The sequence below is a fragment of the Galeopterus variegatus genome, unplaced genomic scaffold, assembly GCF_000696425.1.
Source record: "Galeopterus variegatus unplaced genomic scaffold, G_variegatus-3.0.2 Scaffold188, whole genome shotgun sequence".
Taxonomy (NCBI): Eukaryota; Metazoa; Chordata; class Mammalia; order Dermoptera; family Cynocephalidae; genus Galeopterus; species Galeopterus variegatus.
In genome coordinates, this window is record NW_007726299.1 from 632,766 (window position 1) to 656,888 (window position 24,123).

At 42.4% G+C, this 24,123-nt stretch overlaps 1 protein-coding gene across 3 annotated transcripts in view; it reads right to left on the reverse strand.

Moving 5' to 3' along the window:
- Positions 1 to 24,123, reverse strand: part of MTSS1 (metastasis suppressor 1) — a 158,837-nt gene that overhangs the window by 118,593 nt on the left and 16,121 nt on the right. For all 3 annotated transcript variants that reach the window (XM_008564608.1, XM_008564596.1, XM_008564604.1), the window contains exons 2-3: positions 16,809 to 16,870; positions 13,035 to 13,108 (exon numbers count right to left, since the gene is read on the reverse strand). In XM_008564608.1, coding sequence (XP_008562830.1) covers positions 13,035 to 13,108; positions 16,809 to 16,870 — 136 coding nt within the window. The remainder of the gene's footprint in view (positions 1 to 13,034; positions 13,109 to 16,808; positions 16,871 to 24,123) is intronic.

Genomic DNA, 24,123 nt, shown 5'->3' on the forward strand with positions numbered 1-24,123 from the left:
TCCTACAATGCACAGGACAGTCCCCTCACAACAAAGAATTATCTGGCCCAAATCTCAATAGGGCCAAGATTGAGAAACCCTGGTCTAAATCCAAAGGTGTTTCTACACAACAGATCTCTTAGTGGAAAGAATGTGGGATTGGAGTATCACATAGTGCGAACACACATTCCAGGCTCTGCTGCTTCAAAGTTGTGTGACATTTTAACCGAGTCACCAAGCCAGTTTCCTTGTTTGCAAATGGGGTTCCTCCTACCTTTCTCAACATGAGATAAAGCAGGTGAAGGGCTAGCTGAGTGGTACAACAGGCAGAGGACCATGTTCAAGGACAAGGCTGTGCTGAGATCCCTACCACCTGTGACAAGCAAAGACTTCAGGATGTCTGTTTCCAAATGACACACTCCCAGCATTTGCTTTATATAAATGCATTTGGAAAAACAAACACCAGAGCGATCGCGTCCATCTGATTAAGGGTGGAGGCAATTTTACTGTCTTTCAAGCTCATTAAACAGGAGTCTGTATATCTGCAGTGAGAACGAGGGTTCAGAACTGCAGTCATCTCCCACAAACCTGTAGCCAGTGACCAGGAGGACCACCTGGACCACTAGAGGTCAGGTGGAATGTTTACATGGCTCATTATTTCCTCCAGTGCTAGCGCAAGCAACACATCTTGCACTTGGGTTTAAATCGTATTATCCAAATGAAGTATCATAATCAGCATCCGCCTTTAAACAAGCACAGATGGCAATCACGTGCTTAAATGGCAAATCAATGGCTGTAAGCTGGGCGAGCTCTCCCAGGCACTCGGATCTGGTTCTGTGGCTGGGTTCTGAGAGAGAGAGAGGTCAGGAGATACAGGATGACTGGCATATGCAGAGCACGAAAGCTCTTTTGTCTGCCATCAGGTCCTTCTGGTAAACCAAACGGACTCAACCAGTTGGCGGGTTAATGCTCATGTCGACCTCAAATGCCCACCATTCTCAGAGAGAAGCGTACAGAGGAGCACCATGGCAAGAAGAATGTTCACTATCTCCTCCACAGTTCTTTGTATTTTATCGGAAATACATCTTTGGGAAACTGTGTACTGCCCTACTTCTGACAATCGCATTAAAAGGGCACATATTACAGGTCTCTTTCTGCCTTGGTAGAAACAGGGTTTTTTCATTTTATTTGTAATCAGTCAGCTTTTTCTCCTTTCCTTATTTTACAGGGAGGAAGATGCAGCATTGTATTGAACTGTGAGATGCACTCAATCACAGCTCTAAAGGAAAGTACCACCCAGCACCGGATATTAGTTTCCATGGTAACCAGGGTCCCTGGGCCCTGGCACACACAGCAGGAAACGCTACAGATTTCCAAAGCAGTGTCTTTTACTAGAAATAAGTGTTCCATTGCAACTGTAAACATTTGAGAACCAAAAAATGTGCACGCATGTATGTCTACTAAAGCAATGCTGATGAATAGAAGCCTCGTTATTCTCACAGTTAATAAGCTTATGTCAAATATAACAAATGATGAAAATGCAAGGAAAAATCCCCCCATCCAAAGAGCTAAAAGAAAATAAAATTATCTCCTATAGAAAAAGGAAGGACCAGAAGGGAAGTGGAAATTTGCTTTGGAAAACCAGATGACCAAGGATTCCTTATAAACAAACAAGCAAACAAAAATGTTTATAAACAATAATTGGCTGAGAACACAGAACAGATTTTTTTCATTGCCGTGTCATGTCCCACTTGAACACCCTCCCCATTAAACCAAGGAGGCAAAGTGGACAACTGGTTAGCGAGCGGGCTTTAAGGGGAAACCGCTGGCCAGAATCCCCACTCTTCCCCTTACTAGGTGGGTGGTCTTGGGTAAGTGACTTCACTTGCTGAGACCCAGTTTCCCCTGTAAAAGTGAAAAGGGTGCACTAGAGACTAGATGAGCTGAAAGGAAAAAAAAAACCCTGTACCTTCCTAAAAATGAAAGATCAGAGACTTATGTTTTGGGGGTTTAAAAAAAAAAAAAAAAAAAAAAAAAGAAAAAAAAAACCCCGTTCCCTCCCAAAAAATAAAAGACAGGGGACTTATGTTTTGGGGGTTTAAAAAAAAAAAAAAAAAAAGAAAAAAAAAACCCCGTTCCCTCCCAAAAAATAAAAGACAGGGGACTTATGTTTTGGGGGTTTAAAAAAAAAAAAAAAAAAAAAGAAACTCCAGGTACTTTTCACTTTAAGCTTCCTAAAAGTAGTGTATAAAAATCACATTTCTTTAAAATGCATCAGGAGAATTCACTGCAGGTTCTTGGTGTCAGAAGACCTTTTGAATATTCTTTATGTATTCCCTATGTTATTCCCCAATAACATGTTTTTCCTATTGCAGAAGAAACCTGCCCAGTTAAAGTGAAAATATTAGTTCTATGTAGTTTTCATGTTTCATGAACGTTTCGTGCATGTTTTCAGGCTGGGGCTTTATCAGAGGGAGCAGGCAGGGGGCATCTATGCGGTCTGGCAGAATACACCCATCCTAGAACAAATACTACTTTGACAACTTCAAGTGTCTTGAAGTTCACATTTATACTCCAAACGGTTATTTTTATCTGAAATGGGCAGGACAGACCAAACCAAGTTCACAGCTCTATGGCAAATAATCTTTCACGAGAAAGCATTACAAAAAAAAAAAAATCTCGCTTCATTTGTATGAACTACAATCACTACATTCTTTCATGAATGTTAATCAACATTTTACCAAAAGTAATTACAATGTGTTTGTGCATGTAGCAGTGGGAAGGAGTGGGGGTATTAGTTATTAAGCCAAAACAAAAAAGCCAATCCATGGGAAGCAAAAGGGAAGGAAGAACTACAATGAACAGAAGGAAGAGAGAAGAGAAAAGATTGTCACAGCTTGTGGACAACATGCACGCAGCCCTATAAACTGGAAGGGTAGAACTGCTGAGTAAACCACTTCATTATGTCAACTGCCTAACAACACAAATGACCACGCTGCACACAGATCGACTCGGTCACCCGTAAAAACACACATCCTCTCTCCAAGCTTGGACCTTCCTCTCCACTGCCGCTGCTACCACCCCCACCATGCAATTCACCAGCATTAATGATGGCTGCCTCAGTTAGACAGAACAGCACACATCATAATCCAAGCATCATGTAGGAAAATACACTAAAGCAACACAGGGAAACACCACAGAATGGTGTAAGATTAAATGCTTCTCTTGGTTAGTGCTAAGACAATTCTTAACAGAAAGGACACACGTGTTTGGGTCTGGAATTCTGATATCCCTTGCTAACCCTGCTATAGGATTTTAGAATTTGTGACATTCTGCTGTGGACACCCAGGAAATGCTTTTGTAAAAACGGGATTCAGGTTAGTTCCTTTCAGGCTACCACACAGCGACTGCTCTTTCAAGTGTCATTTCAGGAAGACACAGTTAAAAGCGAAACACCACACAGGCAGGAATACTGGTTAACCACAACGAACAGCCCATCTCTGGCAACTGTTGCTACCCAACCAAAGATCAATAATAAAAGGCCACTTGTAGAAGGAGATCGGGTATTACTGTCAGGTATCAGTTTAAACATCAAGAAAAGATTAATGGGATCAGAAAGGAGGGATTTCGCTTTATCACCAATGATGCTCAATTCGCCTTTCCAAATCTTCCAGAATACACGAATTTGCCATCAAGATAATCAAATGTATAAGCAACCACCTCCTATTCCAACAACCAAGAAAAGGAAAAAGGATGTATAAAATAAAACTATTAATAAATACATAAATTCCCTTATTTCTAGTCCTTATCTATAGCATAATTTGTAAAAATGCTAAAAAATATACCTACCACCCTACTGTCCCAGACTCAACACCAAGTCCGAGTTTCATAGAAAGCGCACCAAAAACATGATAGCTTTAAAAAATGGAAAACAGTAAGGGAAGCTTTACACGCATGGAACATTTTGAAAAAGTTGTTTTATCCTAAGTAGAATGTGCATGACAATCTATTGCACTAACAAGTTAAAACAACTCAAGGTATATCAGAGAGGAAAAGCATCAAAATAACGAAACCCAAAAGCAGAGTATGTATTTATGAACCCATTTAAAATGGCATTATATTTTTTATATAATGATAAAAATGAGCCGATGATAGCCCCCAAATCTCTGTATAAGAGGGCTTAGGAGCTGGGCAATTTATGTTGAAGTTGTGTTTACATAACAATGGTCAGTTTTTAGCTATCTTGCATATTATTATAAATAGCAACAATTTATACAAGATTTTTTATTTGCACTTCATATGTGATTGAGAGTATAACAGGTATTCAATATAAGAACGCACACATACACATACATACTTATATGTACACACACACACACACACACACACACACACACACATTTGCTGCTTTGAGAGGCTCATGGACGTTAATGAGGCTACATTCAATCTATCCCAAGTTTTGGTAGGGCCACAGCCCTCCACAAAGTTGTAAGCGTATCAAAGATCAGATGTGCATAGAAACGAGTCATCTTGGAAGAGAGGATATGTTTCTTTGTCACTTTGGGCAAGAATCTGCTAAGTCCACTTTAGTTCTTTTACCTAACAACCAAAAAGAAAAAAAAAATCATATTAAAAGAATTATAGCTATAAAGTACAATCAATAAAGGGCTGATTGTTCGACGTGACCCAGCACTGAAGTCGTTCTTCATATTCATGTGCAGTTAAAGAGCATTTACAGATGGTGAGCACATAACACTCAGGAGGCAGGCCAGTCACTGTTCAATATTACGTGACTTTTTGGACTTTTTGGAGCTCGGTAACATGGATTCATTTTACCAACTTCCTTATTTCAGATAAAGAATCTAACAGCAATCTCCTCTTCAGCTTCATGAAAATTCCTTAAATGTACCTAGGAGGAGGGAACAGGTCAAAGGTTGACCTGGCTTAAAACCTAGGCCTTCATCACAAAACTGTTTTCTCAAGCTTTTCCCGCATTATCGCTCCCATATGCAGCCTTTTTGGATACCTTTCCCCCCTATTCACCACTCTCCCATAAAATTTTAATTCCACAGATACATGTGTGTCGATTTATATATTATCAAGTCCTGGCATATGGCCTGCAATTAAAAGCAAAGCAAACAAACAAAAAAGAAATAAGGAAGAAAAGGTAAATTTTCTTTGCCCAGCAGATTTCCCACTTAACCAAAAATATTCTTATTTTTATTTATTCATTCATTTATTTTTATATTTATTTATTTATTTATTTTACAGCTTCATTCTTACTCCCTACACCCACCTACAATACAGCAATAGACTTTTCAAAGAATAACTCTATCAGCAGGGCAAAATTTGCTTAAGGATTCCTAAGCATAAATCATGTGAATCAAAATCAAGAGGTCAAGTTTAAGACCCCGAAAATGAAACTCAGTTTTCTGAGTTATCTTCGATCCAGCATGTCTAGATCCATATTAAAAAATATTAGAGAATAAAGCTGCTAGCCCATCCACTCTTGAGCGAATTATGAAGTGCTTCACTTTATAAATTTTTTTTTTTTTTTAAAACAAATCGGCAATTGTTTCCAGGGCACCTAAGATGGGCTGGGCTCTAGGAAATCACAGCTTACATGCCCCAGTGTCAGCTACATACAGGCTGTAGGTAAAATTAACCACAGATAGTTTTCCATAAAACTTCTCTGGGCTTCAGGAGATACTTTCTGCTAGATTCCTTTTCTCCGTATTATCTATAAAGCCCCAGTCAAAATAAGATCAGAAAAATTAAAACTATTCTTGAATCTTTTGAACCGATAAGCTCAGCTCTCCAAGAAAAAGTACAATTGAGCTTGTTTCTCAAACACAAGTTTTCTCTTTTCCTGCGAGAATCCTAAGGACAGGAACTAAAAATAACTAAGGAAGCAGAACCAGCCTAAAAGAACACAAAGCCAGCTTATGATCTATAGCTGCAGGCAAGTTAGCAGACTGCAGTTTTATGCCTTTTATTTTTAAATGAATGAATTTGACCACATTCCTTTAAGATAATATTCAAAGAATATTCAGTTTCAGACCTGCAAGAAGGGCCTTTTCTATGACATATTTTTTAATTAAAAAAAATTTTTTTTTCAGTTTGAGGCTAAAGAGCTTGTTAGGAAGAAATCACAAGGCTCCAATTACATGAAAAAGAGTTCCAGCCTTGAACACCAAAGTCAATCCAGAAGTTAAGGGCTAGTGAAATCTCAATTAAACAATCTGGTTAAAATAAAACTTGGTGGCAAACAAGACCAGTTTGGCTGGAGCCTGGGAACCACTTCCTGGCCCCTAGATGGGAAGATGCCCTCCCTTTCCCCCACCCAAGAGCAGGGTGGCCGCCTTGCGGCCTTTCCCCCACCTGCCCCTTCATTGTGGAAGAGCAGGGCCCTCTTTCAGCCACAATGAGATATGACGTCACACTTTCCACTGGAGATTGCAGGGAGGGGTAGCCAAAATTCAGATTCTGAACTACCAAGTGGAATCTGGCTGAGACCCCATCCCAGCAGCCTCCTGCCCCAAGAGGTGACAGGCTTCCCCACCAGAACCCATCAAGAGCCCTGACAGTGTGGAAGCTGCCATCTACATTCAGTCATTCATTCAGCAAATGTTGTCTTGCATCCTGCCGAATACCAGATACTTAGCATTTGGGAATCCAGGCTCCTCAGAGAAGAGGAGGACACAAGTTCTGTTCTAGAAGTGTTTGCAATCTAATGGGGAGATGGTGACAGCCCAGTGAGGCCAATGCTCTAATAGCAGCATGTGCCATGAAGGCCCTAACGAACAACCCAGTTTATTTCCTGGGGGAAGACCATGGTGACATGACTCTTAAATTTCTCTTGGAAGACAAGCAGCAAATCCTAAAGCACATAAAGGGTGCGGAGAGGGGGTGGACTGGGGAGGGCATTCCAGACCTGGAATGCACATGTGCAAGCAAAAAGGGATCAAAGGTTTTAAGGGCTTCAGGGAACAGTGAGCAGTTCCTCGTGGGTGGAATTAACGGCTGATATGTCACTGGACAGGTGGGTGATGGCACGATGGCAAGAGGCCTTATGTGACAACACCAACAAACCTCGCTGGGGAGCAAAAAACCTCTCAGGAAGCTTTTCAAAACTGGAGCTTCCTGGGTCCTACCCAATTTTTCTGATTCCATAGGTATGAGGCAGGCCCCTGAAATCTGCACTTTAAAACAAACTTCTTGAGTGATTATGATGCACCCCATCATATCTAGTGACCATGGCACTTAACAAAATCTACACTAAAAACATGTAACACATTTTTATTTTAACATTTGCTTGTATATGTTTGTAGGGTATGGTGTGTTGTTTCAGTACATGCACATACTGCACAATGATTCACTTAGGGTGGACAGCATAGTTTTGTACCCATTAATCCACCACTTCCCCTCCCCCCCAAGCCCCTCCCTCCCAGCCTCTGGTAAACATTATTCTACTCTCTACTTCTATGAGAACCACTTTTTTTTTTATTTGTCTTTTTTTGTCTTTTTCCGTGTCCGGCAACGGATCGCAACCCTCAGTGTTGCCCCCGTACTGGACCGGGGACCGGCAACGGGATCGCAACCCTCGGCGTCGCTCCTGCGCCTCGTTCAGCCAGTGAGCGGGAACCGGTCCGCATGTGGGATCCGAACCCTCGGGCGGGAGCGCCGCCGCGCTTCCCAAGCGGCGCACTATCCAGTGCACCACCGGGCCGGCCCGAGAACCACTTTTTTGTTGTTAGATTCCACATATGAGTGACACCATGTGGTATTTGTCTTTCTGTGCCTGGCTTACTTCACGTAACATGATGGTTTCCAGTTCCATCTATGTTGCTGCAAATGACAGAATGTCATTTTTTAAAAATAGCTGAATAGTATTCCATTGTGTATATATACCACAGTTTTTGGAGATTTTCCCCCTCCATTCATCCACTGATGGCATTTAGGTTGATTTCATCTCTTGATCATTGTGAGTAGCACTGTGATGATCGTGGGAGTGCAGGTGTCTTTGATATACTGATTTCATGTCCTTCGGATATATACCCAGTGGGATGCTAATATAACCATTTTTAAGTACCAAGCCTGTGATGATTTTCTTCACCAACACACTTTACCAACCTTGGCAATCCAGGCTTACTGATTAAAGCACACGTCTGACCGTCTGGCTTTCAATGGCTGTCAAAAATTCCAGCTTCCACCTGCCCTCTTCAGGCACATATTCCAGGTCTGAGAGGGGGCCTTTTTTTTTTTTTTAAACAACTCAAACCAACCCAAATGCCCACCCCTAGTCTCCACTTTTCTCTTCTAACCCTCTCCCCCTCCATTATCCTTTGCTTAACTTTGCTTTCTCCATTTCCTTTGTCCCTGAGCAAAAACCATAAGATTGAACGATAACATGGAAAAGGAAATTTAGACTGTCCAATTTCATTCATATTATGTATTTAATAGGACCAAAGCAAGATTTAAAATCAAGGAATATTACAGCCAAAGAAAGGTTACTTGGGATCATCTAGGACCCTAGGCCCTTTCGTAGGTGGGGAAATCAAAGGCCCCACCCCCACCCCCCAGCCTTAGACGTGAAATATAATTTACTCAGGATCAGAAAGCTGGCAAAGCCAGAAGCTGAACCCAGGCATCCCAGCTCCTAATCTAGTTGTTATTACAAGGTGCTACATAGGTTTTTGGGGTGTGTGTGTATGTGTGTGTTTGTGTTATGTAAGACATTCAGGATCAAGTAACTTTAAAAGCAAATATAAGCTTATATTAAATCCAGGAGCTCCTCACATAGGAATCATAATTTAATGGGTTCAAGTCCAGGCTCTGGGCCAGACTCCAGTTTTACCACTTACTAGCTGTGTGACCTTGATCAGTTTAGGTAAGCTCTCTCTGTCCCTATTTTACCACCCAAAATGAAGATCCTAAGAACCTACTTACATAGACTGTTGAGAACAAAAAGACAATATATGTAAACCACTTAGAATAGGGCCTGGCCCATGGTACATATTCAACAGAGGTTAGCTGTCGTGTTTTAATATTAAAACCATGCCCACTTTTTAAAGTGACCAATAAAGGTTATTGGACATTGAAGATGATCTAGTCTGCCTGGGATGCATTTCCTTACTTCTTAGAATCTTAAACTCCTTCCTCTGGGTTTGGTGTCTCATCATCTAACCAGCCCTGAGATGGGTTTTTAAAGCTGTAGAAGTAATCACTGAGGCAGACAAAAATGAAAGTCACACAGCACTAATGCTCTTCAAAGGCCCTTGCTGACACAAGCAAATGAGGCAGTGCCCATGAAGGGCCAATGCTGACTAAGAAGAGGGTTCACCCGATTCACCCGCTCGACACTCCTGCCTTCGGTGAAACAGCAAGCAGGCCCCTGGTGGGTAAGGACAAGGGCTTCCAGGTGTAAGAATTTGATTCCCAATACAGGCAACCTCTGCCTTAGAGTGCGGAGATGCCTTTTTCTTTCTTAATTTCTTTAATTTTTCTTTTCTTTTCTTTTTTTTTCCCAAGTAACCCAGACAAACACATGCCAATCAGTTCAAACACAGCTCAACTCCTATGACAGGTTGTGTGCTGGTCCATTAAGGATACAAAGGAAATGGAGACCTGCTCCATGAAGTCTGGGATTCTATGTATACCTAATGCCTAGATACTAATTCTTTGTGGCCAAATAGCACAGAAAAAGGTGTTCTTTCATATTTAACACAAGCTGTGTATTCATTCCAGAGTACAAAACCGAAATATGGAACTGCATCTAATGCCAATAAACTCAAACTCCATTAAAGTTTAATTACTGACCCAAATATACATGTTATATTAGCCACTTACACTCTTTCATTTAAAAACAATGAACAAAATAGAGTTCTAACATATTTCCACATTCTGTTTAACAATGGGTATATAATGACTAGACTGGTTTTGCTCCTATAGTGACTAGTTTTAAAAGTTTTTCCTAAATAAATTTTATTAATAGCCAGTGCAAAATGTTTGCCAAAAAGACAAAGACCTTTCACAGCTGTTTCCTTTGGGAAACAATATGAAATGCTAATATTTTGGAAACCAGAGAACTGCTACCTTGAATTCTGGACACTTGCACAAAAGAGATGCACTTAAAAATTTCAATTCCCTTCTACCACTTCCAGCAAGAGGCACTCAAAAAAAAAAAAAAAACCCCATCTAAAGGCTCTAAGAGACTGAACTAAGGATTCTCTTTCTGTAGAGGGTAGATATAAAACTGCAAACTCCATTAGAAGTACAGCCTACACCAACCTTAAACCCAAATATATTTGCTACTGACCAGAACTTGAAGCACTTCCTACAGATTCATCGTTTTCTTGGTGATACATACATCATTAAAAATAGATAACTTGTATAATTCCAAAAGGCATTAATTGCAGCATAGCTTGTCACAGCAAATGCCTGGAGATAATACAAATAATCCATCAATAGAATGATGATTACACTGTGCTATATCCAGACAGTGAAATTCCATTTGGCCACTAGAAAGAATGAGTTAGATCTATAGGTACTGACATGGAAAGATAATTATAATACACTGCGGAGTAAACCAGAACAGTTGTCTCTTAGGGACTATCTTCCGCAAAGGATCCCACAGATATATTTTTTTCCATATATCATTTCACAGATTGTTCAACAACTAGTTTTTTTCCTTCCAGATGTATTTGTTTATATATGCAAAAAAATCTATAAATGACACTAAACCCAATCCTTGGGAGGGTGGGAGTGGATTTTACTTTATACTGTTATTTAAGTTTTTCAAATTAAAGAGCATGTTCTATATTTTTCCACTTTTAAGTAAAAATTAATATAATAAAAATCACTTCTGACACTTACTGACAAAAAGTGCATTCAAGTTTCTCTTATCTGTATAAAATATACCTTCTTTCCATCAACCATATACTTTTTTAGGTCCTATGAGAGTTCTCACACTCCCACACCAAGTGAAAGTATTAGTACATATGGATTCTACACAGAAAGCATTCTGGCATCGCTAAAAATGACCTGAAATCAAACAGTTTAAGAATATGTAAAAACAGGGGACTGTCCACTGTGACATTATTTGTCTTTGGTCAAATACATCACCTCTGAACTCCTACTCTATACCCCTCTCCACAACAGACAGGCTCTTCCAGTTTCTTTTCCCATAAATAATTACTGTTTTTCTTCCCTTCAAACCATGAGAATTTCCAGGCCCTCCAGTTCCCCACCAAGAACCACTCTGGGGAGTAGCCTCTTCAAAAACCCAGAGCTCTACAGCAGAAAATTACAGACAACCAGGGAATACTTTTTTAGTCCATCCTTTAGGACCCATCCAATAATTAAACATTAAAATATAAAAACATATTCTGAATCATGGCACCTCAAAAATGCAATGCCAGATATGTAAGTACTTTAAAATAGTAGAGCATCTTTTTAAAAAAGACATATTCTGCTGAATATTACTGTACAGAAAGATATCAATATGGCTGATAAGCCCAGTTCCAGATACTGCTGAAGTAGAAGAAAATATAAAACAGACCCAATAATATTAACAGGTATAAACACTTGCATGTAAAGTTCTTTATGATCGTATTTTCTAAAATTTCTATAACAGACACACATAAGCTATGTGATAATTTTTAAAAGGGCTTTCAAAAAAAAAGATACATAATAAGACTCACATCAAATGGATAAGACAGATGAAGAAACCATGGTTCTAATGTCTCTTGTCACATTCTCCTAGGGAACCTTTTGAAACACAGTGGGTATCTTGGAAGTGAGAAATATTACCCCCCTGGGAAAAATCCCCTGACTCCCTGAGCCAGTTGCTCACTTTTCTACATTTCCCCAGCACTTTGTCCCACCGCTATTACCTTACCAAACATACTACTTCTACACTGACATTCTTTTTCCATCTCATTTTCCCCACTCAATTGCAAGTTCCTCCAGGACAAGGAGAGTAATTATTGATTTTTGTGGTCCCATGATAGTGCCTGAAAAAAAAAGGAGTTTGAGTTTCTTGAATGAGAAGTGTCCTCACTGCAAATTCATTCAAATATTTCATTATGCACTGGTGGTAAGTGGGTATCTAGTGAAATTCACTGGAGGTACCCATCATGTGCTTCAGAGAAACTAAACTCTCATGTGTGACTGGGCAAAAACTCCCAACCCCCAACCTTCCAACATCACCATGACAATGAAGAGAACAGGCAGGTAGCCATCAGTGTAACAAGGAGACCCAGAACCATGAGGCAGAGTAAGAGATGGGTGACAATCGCTGCATTGGAATGAGGAAAGCACCCCCGTTTGAACACGGGACCTCTATGTCACTGGTAATGTTGTATTTCTAATATGTTGGTGGGTACAGGGGTATTCACTTTCTTCTTATACCTTCCAAAAGTTATGATTATCCTTTGTATGAGTCATCATTCACTAAACGATTAAACGTTTTCAAAAGATTTAACTTCAAACATCTACTATGTTCTAGGCTCTATGTTTTGGGGGTTCAGACATGAATAAGTCACAGTCTCTAGCTCAAGGGAATTGCAGTCCAATGTGAGAGACACATAAACACATAGAACACAATAGGATACATATATAAAAGGGCTCTTCGTTTTACGGGGCCCCAGGAAGATTGTCTATCCAATCACCCCCACTGCTTCCACTCCACAAGGGAAGGAGGAAACCACAGCACAGCCCGCGTGAGGACAGAAAAACAAATAGCAACCAAAGGCACAGCTCAAGGCTGCACGACCAGCACATCATTCAAGTGATCGAAAAGCACATCGAGCCACCTCAGGTAGAAAGAGTGGTTCCTGTTCTTTTTTCATTCTTCTTCGCATGTGCATTATCTAGAGAACTAGCAACTTCTAATATGTGGAAACCCCCTGAGTTTAAAAAAAAAAAAAAAAAAAAGGAAAGTAGGAGCCAGCTAAGGTCCGAGCACGTGAGCCTGTCTTGTCGCTAAGCCACCCAAGGGAGGAGCGTGCACGCCCAATTCAGTTACGGCTGGAGCCAGCCCTCCATCTGCTCACCGCGTGTGTTGGTGGCCATGTCAGCCACTTTCTGAAAGGCGTCCAAGAAGGCAGCTGCTGCTACTACTGTTGTCCTAAAATGCAAACAGATAAGAAAAGCATGAGGAACGTCTCACACTGGCAAACCCGTTACAGCTCAAGGGCTAAAACCTCTGTGTGGAGTGAACATAACCTTCTGAGAGTAACGACTCAGCTGTATACGACCACCACTGGCCGGGTGGACCTGCTGCTTCCCAGCCCTCTACCCTAGTCATGTCCCGCTCCCTCGGTGCTAGTCAACACGTGCTGGTCGTTCTTCCCATTCCATTTCACCTGACTGTAAAATATCATTACCAGGCAAACTTTTGCAAAGGACGAAAAGACAGGTGTTTCTACCGAAAAGAAAAAACATCGTTAAATAATATCAATGGTACTTTAAAGTAGAAAAGCAATATACATACACATGAATTGGAGGAAGGAATCTTGGAGAGAGACCATGTAGTTCAAACAATTCATTTTAGGGATGGGAAAACTAAGGTCACGAATACCAAGTGACTTTCAAGGTCACTAGTTCACATCAGAGCCAATCAGACTAGTATCCCAGCATCATGACTCACAGGCCCATGCTCCACTCACTACAAGACCCTGGCAGTGTGACTTTTCTCCCTAAATCCTAATTATATGAAACTGAGTTACTATTTTTTTTTTCTGGCAGCTGGCCAGTACGAGATCCGAACCCTTGACCTTGGTTGTTATAACACCGAGCTCTAACAAGCTGAGCTAACTGGCCAGCCCAAGACACTATTTTTTCCAACCTTACGATGCTATTTCAACTGTATCTTCCGAATTCCTGAAAGCTGAGAATAGGGATTAGTTACTAAACTCATTTTATGTTCTAAAAGTTATTTTGGATTCTGAACATCCTCTTGAGCAATATAAAATGCCTGAGCACTCACTCTGTGGTTCCTGGAGTCGTGACTTAAGACGTCATTCAATGAAGAGTAGTCCACGCCCCACGTCAGGGCCATGGATCCCAAAATAAAGCTCCAGAACTAGCATACAGGACTTTAAAACTGCACCTATAGCTTTTCAAGTATTTCTCATATGAATCCAGTCTCTACTGAGCATTCCTAAGAATGCAAAGTTGCTGAAGGAAGAATAACAGTAAGGACTAGAAAAGAAGTTCACGATGGAAAAAAAAAAGGAAAGAAACAGCCTTTGAACATAACCAACAGTGGCTGAGGAACAAAAAGTTCCTAAAAGGTGCTGGGTGTGGGCCCTGGAAAACCTGGCCAGCAGCCACTTAGAGCCAAACTTCACAATGAGGCCTGATACTTTCCAGTAGAACAAGAAATGTTCTGCCCAAATTTTGAAAAAATAATGACATACACACAGAAAAAAAAATACATCAAAAAAACACTTCGAATCATATTTTTTTTTTAAGAGTGACATCAAGTGCAAACCCTGGAGAAGTCAGCTTTATCAAACATCCTGGGATTTATAAATATCTCTTGATTTACAATTAATATCTGACACAATGGCTGGATTTATTCTCCTTCAACTCAATGCCGATCACCCAAATTTAATGAGCAGGCTATAGAGGTACCTTGTCTATGACTCAGTCACCAGGGCGCCACTGAAAATTAGGACAGTGGTCAATTTTGAGGAATTAAGAGCTTTTAAGTGACAGTCATATTTCATTGTCTACATAGTCACAAGACATCCTGGCCCTCTGTGATGGGGCAGAGCAAATACGCAACCACCGGCAGCACCAAGGAGCGATCCAGCAAGACCTCTTCTGCAGCCTTGACTTTGTCCTTTCTCTGACACAGAAAATTAAGTGACGTGCATGAGACCCCCACAGTGCTCTCAGCCACCTACTAGCAGTTTGACAAAATAATAAAGATATGCTCCCTGCCCTCAGGAGGCCCAAATGTTGTTTAAAAATATAAAAATGTATCTTGTACCAGTAGGGATAGGATAAGACTGCTTTATGTTTTACCTTAAATATTTAAGACAGTGATCAGCTCACTATTTTAAGCTTTCACCTCCCATTTTTTTGGTAAACCCTGAAAGTCTGCCAGATGATTAAATGAGGCCAAATAAGAAAAAGTCGGGGGACATGTATTTAAACATCTTACTGTTTTATAGCAGGAGGAGACCGCCCACAGGATGGAGACTAAGCTATTTGAAATAACATAGAAATGGAGGGGGAAGAGACCTAGCTAAATGAGGTGAGGCTGGTGAAGGCCTCAGTTGAGGAGCCTGGAATTCTAAGCAGAGGAGGTTGGATCTGACCCAGTAGAAAGTAATTCAGGTTCTTAAACAAGGAAATAATAAAGGGCTTCACAACTGCAGAAGGACCCTTAGTCCAGAGTCTACCGTCCATCTGGAAGCCCATTTATGGCTCTGGAATTCCCTGGACCCATGAAACTGAGGGAATGGAAGTTTTGAAAAGATCCAGCCCTCCTGAATTCTTCTCTCCAAATTATAGGGGAGCCATGGAACCCCCCCGGTCCTATGGCTAAAGGTCTGGGCAGTAACCGCTGGTGTTCACTGAAAAGATCCAGCCCTCCTGAATTCTTCTCTCCAAATTATAGGGGAGCCATGGAACCCCCCGGTCCTATGGCTAAAGGTCTGGGCAGTAACCGCTGGTGTTCATGGGCAGAGACCCAAGAACATCACACCATCCCTCCCTTACCTCTCTGTCTTCCATATGGCTCTTTACTCTAGAAAACACTCACCTCTCTGCTTTGTGAACCATTCTTATCCATCCAAACCAATCAATGGCATCCCCCAAATACCGTGAATGGGGGTCGTCAAAATAATTACTTTTTTAAATGTCCCCTCTAAGTGCAACAGTGTCCCTTCTCCACACTGATTTAAAAGGGTACAGCTTCAGCAAGAAGATGCTGACATATTTTCTATTTCATATCAAATGATTATGAATAAGCACAAGAGAAGGCAATAGCAATGGCTTCTTAGAGCAGATCAGCCCTGGATCTTGTTTGGTTTTTAAAGCACTTTTATTGAGGTATATAACTTGCATACCATAAAATTTACCCCTTATAAGTGTATGATTCAATGATTTTTAGTAAATTTAGAGTTGTGCAACCATTTACAACATTTCCACCACCCCAAAAAGATCCCCCGTGTCCATTTGTAGTCAGTCTCCTTTCCCACTCCTGGCCCCAGGCAACCACCGATCTACATCTGTCTCTACAGACGGGCATTATCTAGACATTCCATGTAAATGGAATTATACACTAGTCAACACTAGGTTTTAAACTCTTTATGTGGACAGACAGTAAGCAGCGTGGAGGAGAACAAAGCCTCTGCAGCCTAAATTTAAATCCCTCCTCTGGCATTTGCTAGCTGTGTGACTGTGGATAAGTTATTTAGCTTATCTGTGCCTCAGTTTCCTCATCAGTAAAATGGGGATAAGAACTGTTCTTACCTGGCAGGGTTGTGAGATTTAAATAAGTTAACACGTGCCTGGCAACACGGTGAGCACTACGTAAATGTTGCCCCCCCGTTACCTCCCATACAGTACCTCATTTGACACTTAAAACTCCTGTGGAAGGAGGCAGAGCAGATATGAGTCCAACTTTACATATGGATCTCAGGGGTCGGGATATACAGCTAATAAGTGGTAATGCTCCAATCAGAACCCACGACGTGCTTCTCTGTCCATGACGCTTCCAATATTAACTCCAATCTGCACTTTAGTCCAACCCCCTCCATCCTTGTCCAAGCATGTTGCCCTTTTCCTGTAGAACACATACTTCTACTTACCGAAGCTGGGACTGCAGCTTTCCTGCTTTGTTTATGAAATCTTCCCAAACTGGATAGCTCCCCTACAACAAAACAAAGCCATCAATAAGTCACACTGATAGATATCCAATTATGACATTAGCAGAGCACCCAATTCCAGTAATGCAGGGAGCAATCTCTGTATGCTCTTTCTTTGCAGTGTCTATGATAGGTTGCCCAGATTACATGTACATGTATTGGCTCAAGAATGGGTTTAGAATGTGCTCAGGCCCTGTAAGCTTGTAAATACTACAGACACTGACAAGAACTAGCTTGGCGAATCTAACACATATGGGTTTACAGGTACTTTTGAGTTAATAGATTCTGGCTCCAAATTTAAGACACACACAACATTTAAGGCTCTCTGCCGAAACACGTGCTCATACAACCTGGTCCTGGCTATTCTCACAGCAGGGAGGAGGGACCAGAGTGATTGGGGTTCCTCTCCAGGACAGGTGGCTACCAGGAAAAATTATTAGACTATAAGAATCTCAAGGTTGAAAAGTTACCTAAATATAGCCATTCAGCTGAAAGCTTAAACCCAGCATCTACCTACAATATGGCAACAGATGATTCCCAGCATACTTCAGCGAACAGGGAGCTCATCACCCTCCCAGGGCAGGCTACATCAGCCACCCTGTCCTGATGTTCATGCAGTTCTGGTTCTAACCTTCTAGGAGCCCTTGGACTAACGACCAACAGTCCTGCTTCCACCTGAAGTCTTTTCAAAATCCAATCCCATTTCTACACAGGACCCTGTTTCATACCCCCACAGCCTCCAGAGATACTCCATCCTGCTCTCAACTCTTCCTCAAAGTATGATGCTCAAATGTGCTGGCACCAATCTGACCAGGGCAAATCAGAGTCAAATTTCCCATACACATTAGATTTATATTGAGATTGAACAGCTTACCAACCAGGAGGTGACTCAACATAAACCCAGAAAAACAGAAACCATGGTTAGAGAAGAGGTATCTGGCAACGAGTCATTTAAATATAGAACTAAGACTAAACACTTGGACCAGGGCAAATCAGAGTCAAATTTCCCATACACATTAGATTTATATTGAGATTGAACAGCCTACCAACCAGGAGGTGACTCAACATAAACCCAGAAAAACCATGGTTAGAGAAGAGGTATCTGGCAACGAGTCATTTAAATATAGAACTAAGACTAAACACTTGGGGGGGGCTATGGTTACAGAATAGAATGTAAATGTTTTGAACCCCGACAAGGGAAAAATAACATATGCTACCTGTTGATTTTGTTGTTAAGGGGAGGAGGGAGAAACCATACTGAGGTTAATCATCTCTTCTTTCATTACAAAAGCTCCATCAAAATTGTCTAAAACTGCAACCAAGCTAAAACAATGATTCCGCCTTCCTAATGGCTTCAGTCATCTTTTTTTCTTACCCTTACAGGACAGTTTCACAATATCAGCACTACTGACATTTGGGCCCAGATAATTCTTTGTCATGGGGGGATGTCCTGTGCATTGTAGGATGTTTAGTGACATCCCTGTCCTCTATTCACTAGGTGCCAGTAACCCCCTCCCCCTAGTTGTGACAACCAAACATGTCTCCAGACATTGCCAGATGTCTCTCAGGAGGCAAAATCACCCCCAGTTAAGAAGCACTGACTTACAGGGACATTTGAGAAACTAATTTCTTCTGGTGAAGAAACAGGTCTCTGAAGCTCTAATTTATTCAATATTACTTACTTTAGTTCCATTTTCCTCTGTTAAATGAACATAAAACTAAATTTTTTTTCATTTTTAAAATTTCAAGCATAGCAGGCATTACAACAAGGAGCACCTTGTCATAAAATTGCCTATTTATGTATTTCTCTAGCTATCAATTCTATCTGAAAATGTGCTTAGAGATATCCAGAAAACAGTCTACCAAATATTAAAATGGGAGCTAAGAGGTGGATCAATGTGTTGCTTTCTTCTTTGTACTTTCCTCTATGGCTAGAGTTTTGTGGGTTTGGGGGGGGGTTGTTTGTTTGTTTATTTTTAATAAGGGTCATGTATCATTTTAATGCAAAAAAGTAATTACCTAAAAAAATAATGTAAGATCAAATTAGAGGTTCTGGCAAAAACAACATGAATTTACAATCCGCCCAAACCCTAAAGTCTGTTTCACACATGCTGCTAGATCACATGTGCATTTGAGACCTACTTGGCCCAAATGCAGGTCTCTGGATTTATTCCTCTGTGTGGCAATTTGCTCCCATGGGATGCTGAGGTGCACCAGGGTGGGGATCCTGTCTGACCAGCTCCTAGCAGAGGCCCTTTGGCAGCTACACCTGAGCTATTATCAACCAACACCTGGCACAGACGTTGCCACCACACAGCCTCCATCTCTTGTTCATGCCCTGGGGGTCTCTTCAACCCAGCAGCAGAACTGAATATTAACTTAATGCTAAATAAAACTTTGCAAGACATCAGGCTACCTTTTCAAGCCCATCGAGATGTCGTGGGGATCCCAATTATGACAACCAAAATACTTACCATTTTCTTACCAAGTCCAGAGATGAACTCCCCTTCTACACCTACATCCAAGTAATTAAATAGATAAGGGCCGAGATCAGAGTCCTCTGGCTGGCCACTAGATATCTCTGTCCAGAGGGACTGCAGTTGACATGCTTAATAGCACAAAGGTTCAACCAACCAATTACAGCCCTGTCTAGCCATTCCTTCTCTTTCTGATCCACAGACATGATGAGAAGTTTTTTGAAGAGCCTGGGGATGTTCAGAAACACCACCCGCCCACTCCTTCCAAAGGCACCATCATCTTGCGGTGGTGGCACCATACACACGGCAGGACATGAGAGCTAGGTACTTTTCTCTCAAGCACCAATCACCCCTATCCAGGAAGTGTGGAGAAGGTGACTGATCCTCTCAGATGGGCACATTCATTGAGAATATGCCAGGTTGGCCAGAGGCCTGCGCAGGGATCACCAAGTCCCAAGTCCTAGTCACAACCTTGCCATGTACTGGGGGAAATCACTTGACCTCTCAGGGCCGTTTCCTCATAGTGATGATAATAAAAACTCCATCACCAACAACACCAATTATTAAACACTGAAGGAACGTAGGAAAGGAAGAAGGGACACAAATTTGGGAGTCTAATCTCCTGGATTGAATCTTAGCTCTTCCATTCGCTATGTGACATTGGGCAAGTCATCCGACCTCTGCATGGGGTAGGTCACTATTTCATAGTGCTGGTGTGAGGACTAAATGAGGTCGCACATTAAAAGTACTCAGTGCAGTGCCTGGCACACAGTAAGTGCTCAATAAACACTTGATTTGATGGGTCCAAGTGTTCATAACTGGGGTAGGTCACTATTTCATAGTGCTGGTGTGAGGACTAAATGAGGTCGCACATTAAAAGTGCTCAGTGCAGTGCCTGGCACACAGTAAGTGCTCAATAAACACTTGATTTGATGGGTCCAAGTGTTCATAAGCTCCAAGAAATCTCATTCAGGATGTTTATGGCAGGGACCATCTGTCCAGGCTGGAATCCCTCATTCTCAGTCCTATGTGCATGACCAACCAAACTGGGAAGTGTTCTGCATCTCACTACTAGTTAACCACAGTTACAGCAGAAACAGACCACGGCAGCAGGGTGTGTGGTGATTGACACTCTTAAGCAAATGGCAGGTGAAATTCTCAACCCCAAGATGAACGTGCTTTGAAAGACGACTGCTCAAAACACTTAAAAAACTACTTATCTGCCCCCAGAGCCTCATTTCAGTCTTTACCAAATTAGCAACAAAAGGAGGGTCCCCTCTCTAGTCAAGGGGTACAGCACACAGCTCCCCGCCTACGAACACCCACTCAGCCAGAAGAAGGCTTCCAGAAACAGCTCTCTCCTGACTTAATGACATTTGACAGTCTATCAAAGAGTGTCAGGCCCACCTGTTTTAGGCAGTATATAATTTAATGGATTCTTAAAAGAAAAAGTCAACTTCTAAGAACAGAAGACAAAAATCTCCTTGTTGAGAAATGAAAAAAAAAATGTGTAAATGTTAAAGGCAAGGTGATATTGGGTTGTTCCAGATTTTTTTGCAAGTTTCTTTCAAGGAAAAAAGAAGTTTCTACCCACCTGAAAGTAGTTTTACTACAAAAATCAAAAGCTTGGAAGAAGTAAGAAAGGAGGGAGAAGGTAATTGCAGAAAGATTAAAAGGCAGCACAGAAAAAGCCCTGGGTTTTAACTAGAAGACTTAGTAAAGGAGACAATATGCAACTTTCAAAAGAAACCTGCAAACCAAGATCACGGACGCACTTAGAACCCTTTTAGAAAGCAATTCCAGGGCCGGCCCGGTGGCGCACTGGATAAGTGCGCAGCTTGGGAAGCGCTGCGGTGCTCCCATCCGAGGGTTCGGATCCCACATACAGACCAGTTCCCGCTCACTGGCTGAGCGAGGCGCGGGAGCAACACCGAGGGTTGCGATCCCGTTGCCAGTCCCCGGTCCGGTACGGGGGCAACACTGAGGGTTGAGATCCGTTGCCAGACACAGAAAAAGATAAAAGACCAAAAAAAAAAAAAAAAAGAAAGCAATTCCAATATCATCCTAAATTTTCCAGTCTTCACCTGCTTACCGAGAAATTCCCAGAAAGCTGTCTCCTGAGGTTGCTGACACCATTTCTGATTGTGCTCTATTCTCGTTCGAGGAAATCGCTAGGGAAAAGTTTCAACACAGACCCCACAGTGGAGTTCACCACAGAGCACATAAAAGGTTTCACAACTTTCTAGACAGACCAAAATCAAAGTAAATAAAATTCCCACCATGTACCCAGGTTCTGCCAAGTCCAAAGTCACAAGGCAAAAGGGAAAGGACTCTCCTTCCCCCCCTCGAATTTCTTTGGAGAGGAGGGTAGGGAGTTTTGGGGACCCTCAGCTGTGTGTTGAAAATAGAACTCAGATCACACCAGGTTCTGAGAAAAAGGAAAAGGTCCCTCTTAAAGGAATGGGAAGAGAAAGCCAGTTTGCTTGCAGGTGTATAAAGAGGACTCCCTTAATCAAGCCGTATGACAGTCTCACTTCCCACAGTGAGAGATGGAACTTCCCTGAAGACATGATCTAATTCACGCCTCTGCAGCCACCAAGCAGGGATCTCATCACACTCCCCACACACCCACTCCATGGCTGTCTTCTCTTCAAACCCCCAGGGGGATTCACCTATCTTAAAAACTCCTCCTCTGCCTTCAATACCCAGCTCAAATGTCACCTCTTCTAGGACATTCTCTGACTCACCTCCTACCCACTTATCCTTCTGGGTTAGCTGTGCCCACTCCTTCAACTGAACACATCATGTGATTTGCTATCTGTGAGCCTGAGGTCTTCTCCCCCACCAACCTGTGGGTCAAGGACAGAGAAATGGAGGGAGGGAGAAAGGAAAAGCACTTCCAGTAAGCGGCACAGATGGCACCAAGAGAAGCAGAGGACAGCGGCTGGGTCTCCCCAAGGGACACTGGAGTGGCACATTTACACTGGGGAGAAGCAGGAAATGGGCAGATGGACAAGGTGACCACCTTGTCAAGGGCATGGTACAGAGCTGAACCACAAACAGGACAGCAGAGGAAGACTGCGGTGGCCTTCATTCAGATGGCAAGTGACATAAATCCCAAATCAGCAGGCAACAGGAGAAACTGCCTAATAGATCTCCTACCTGGCAGCAGCCTGGTCCCTTTGGGAGAGAGGAGAATAATGAAGTCATTTCTTACTTTATAGGAAAAAGGCCTCCTAAATCTCCACCTCCTCAAGTGCTTGGTGGCCACCTAAGTAAATCTGCAAGTTGGCCTCCCCACCCCCACCCTCAAGGTGGAGCTTTGTGAACTACTCCCAAGTCCTCCTCTTCTCCCTCCACTTTCCCCAGAGCCAGAAGGCTGGGCAGGAGTCAGCCAACAGCCAGTCTGGCCTGGACTTCTGTTTGGCTTTGTTTTGTTTTGCATTAAACAGAGGCCCAGGATGGCCTCCCACACACGGCGCACAAGAATAAACCCTGTGTAACTCATCGGCACGGCTGGCCAACAGTGCTCCATAAATAATGCAGCAACTGCCTCTCCCAGCCCAGCCCCTCTGTGTCAGCTGAATCTCAAGGGACAGCTGAGGGAATTCGACACCCTCTGCCACACAGGGATCAGAGAAGGGCCGGGAACTATGGCCGGAGAAGGACCAATTTGAGAGGAGCCAGAGAGCTGGGAAGGACTCGCAGCAGGAGGAATTTGGTTCAATTGAGAAAAAAACAGGGATAAGCAGGGGACAGGCTACAGGGAGCCGGCTTCTAGCTCAAAGGACTTTGTCCTTCCCAGAAGGTGCCAGACAGAGGCTGGCTCCCCAGTGGTTATGGCTAAGGAGAACTCAAGCTGGGGGCACAGGACTGGACAGATAACCTCCCAAGTCCCTCTTCTCACTTTGACAAGCATTGCTGTCATCATCGTCATTGTGATTAAGCACTGTCATTCTGTAAACAGCTGCCAGGCACCAGGTACATACATCAGCGTTTCTCCAACTTTAACTTACATACCAATCTCCTAGGGATCTTGCAAAAATGCATGATCTGATTTGCTGGACCTGGGACGTGGCATGTTTAATCTGAGTGCTGCTGCTGCTGGTCACAGACCACACTATGCAGAGCACAGCTTGATTCGCATTCTCATTTATTACACGTTTGCAACAACCCTATGAGGCAGGGTCTGTTATTACTGTACAGCAGAAGAAACTGAGGCCCAGGGAGGTTGTGGCAAAGTAGTCTAGGCTGCAATGGGATGCCAGACCTGTGTGACTTTGCAGCCCAAGTGTTTCCTGATTTTGGGAAGTGCTAGCAGGCTGATGAACACACCTGGCCTCCAGCCCTAGCCCAGCCCTGGGACTGCAGAAAGCAGCTCAGGTGGCTGGTAGTCCTGCTTTACATGTGGGTCCTTTAGGAGTCCAGACAAGGTCGAGCAGGGGGCAACGGCGCCCCCCACACACACACCTGATTACAACTGTAGATCCCAAGGAAAACTGTAATGTCACCCTAGAAACAGTCAGGATCCTACACCATGTGAAAACAAACAAAAAAAACACGAAAGAAAAAACACTGTGTAGAAAAAAACCTGACAGAAACACACTGAAACGTTCACACTTGCTGTCACTTGCGGTGTGATTATAGATAGTTTTTATCTCATCTTCGGGTTCTCTGTGGATGCTGGAACTGATCTCTGTAGCATCTCCAGACTGGCTGCTGCCACCACCCATGCTACCTCCCCAAGTATGTGGGGACCTCAGCAGAAACGAAAAGCAAAG